This window comes from Austrofundulus limnaeus, unplaced genomic scaffold (assembly GCF_001266775.1).
Source record: "Austrofundulus limnaeus strain Quisiro unplaced genomic scaffold, Austrofundulus_limnaeus-1.0 Scaffold595, whole genome shotgun sequence".
NCBI classification, from domain to species: Eukaryota; Metazoa; Chordata; class Actinopteri; order Cyprinodontiformes; family Rivulidae; genus Austrofundulus; species Austrofundulus limnaeus.
Window position 1 is genome coordinate 206,823 of NW_013952997.1, and position 1,450 is coordinate 208,272.

The 1,450-nt window shown below is 43.8% G+C and overlaps 1 protein-coding gene across 1 annotated transcript in view; it reads left to right on the forward strand.

Moving 5' to 3' along the window:
- trim65 (tripartite motif containing 65) overlaps positions 1 to 1,155 on the forward strand; it is a gene marked incomplete at its 5' end in the record, with an annotated part of 1,976 nt that extends 821 nt beyond the window's left edge. The window contains 1 exon segment of the mRNA XM_014026845.1: positions 324 to 1,155. Within this exon segment, the coding sequence (XP_013882299.1) occupies positions 324 to 641 (318 nt within the window).
- Positions 1,156 to 1,450: the final 295 nt, after the last annotated feature.

Sequence of the window (1,450 nt, forward strand, 5' to 3'; positions counted from 1 at the left end):
CTTTAAACTTGTAATATTATGACTTAAAACTTGTAACATTATGATTTTAAACTTTAAACAGTTCGGTGTTGTTGTTGACCATGTTTCTGTTTTGAAAATTATAATCTTGAACTTGATGCCAGGAGCTCACCGTCTGTTTGTTACATCAGCTTTTATTTTAGTTTTCCAGATGAATCCTTTGTGAAATAATGAGACTAATATTTGCAGCTTTAGGACAATGATGCACATCCTGTCTGGTCTTTACTGACCAGAACCAGAACCAGAACCAGAACCAGAACCCTTCCCTTGCTGTGCACACAGTTCATGAAACGCTCCTCCTCCAGGTGACCTATGAGAGCATCCCCAGGAAGGAGAAGGGCAAGCGATGCATGGTGGGGATGAAYGAGCTGTCCTGGAGCCTGCAGCTGGACGAGCACCAGCTGTGCGCCTGGCACAACGGTCAGCGGGAGACCCTGAGCGGCTCGTCCCACCACAGCCGTATCGGCATGCTGCTGGACTACGAGGCTGGGACCCTCACCTACTACGGAGACGGACAGAGCCGTCTGCACGCCTTCCACTGCGCCTTCAGCCAGGAGCTGTTCCCCGCCTGCTGGATAGGAGAGGGGGTCAGCATCACGCTGTGCTCCACGGCCCACTTCTGAACACTTCTGCCCTGGTCAGAGGACCTTTACTCCTCCTCACCACTTGGTGGTGATAGACTCTGTAACAGACTCACAATCTGCTTCACACAGCTGCATTCTGAACTCTTCCATGTTAGGTAGTCATTAAAGACACACATGTTCAGTTACTTAGTAACACACTGGCTTGTTTTGATTGTTCAGTCTGCTGCAGTAGAGCTCATTTTATGGTATTAATGTAACAACATGTAGTTTTATCAGGTTGTAARGTGATTCCACTCCAACAGTAACAGGTTGTATCATGTCATGAATAAATCAAGTGTAAAACGGTCCCTCCCAGCTTCAGTGTGTTGTTGTTCATGTGTAGGACTGTGTGTCACACATGRCTCGTTCACACAACAGTCTCACCTGGCTTCACAAAGGTCATCACACCTGTGGCTGCTTTCCTTCTTACATCCTATTAAAACTTAGTTTTCCACAAACTGGTTCCATTTCAGCTGTTTTTGTAAAAAAATAAATAAAGACMTGATGACACTAAGCACTCTGTTTCTGTGACCTTCATGTTTGATAAACACCAGATTCTTTTAAATGATGTCCTGGTAGAAAAAAACTGTAGAATGTAGACTTTATCATTTTAGGATATCTACAAGAATGCACAAACAAATCACTACTATTACTGCACTTTTCACACTCTTTCAGGTGGGAATTTAGTTACTGAACCTTTATTATTTGTTTATTACTGAGCCCGCGAGGGGACATGGTTTTTTTTTTTGTTGTTTTTTGTTTTGTGTTCCCTCGCAATACTTTTGCGTTCCCTCGCAATACTTTTGCGT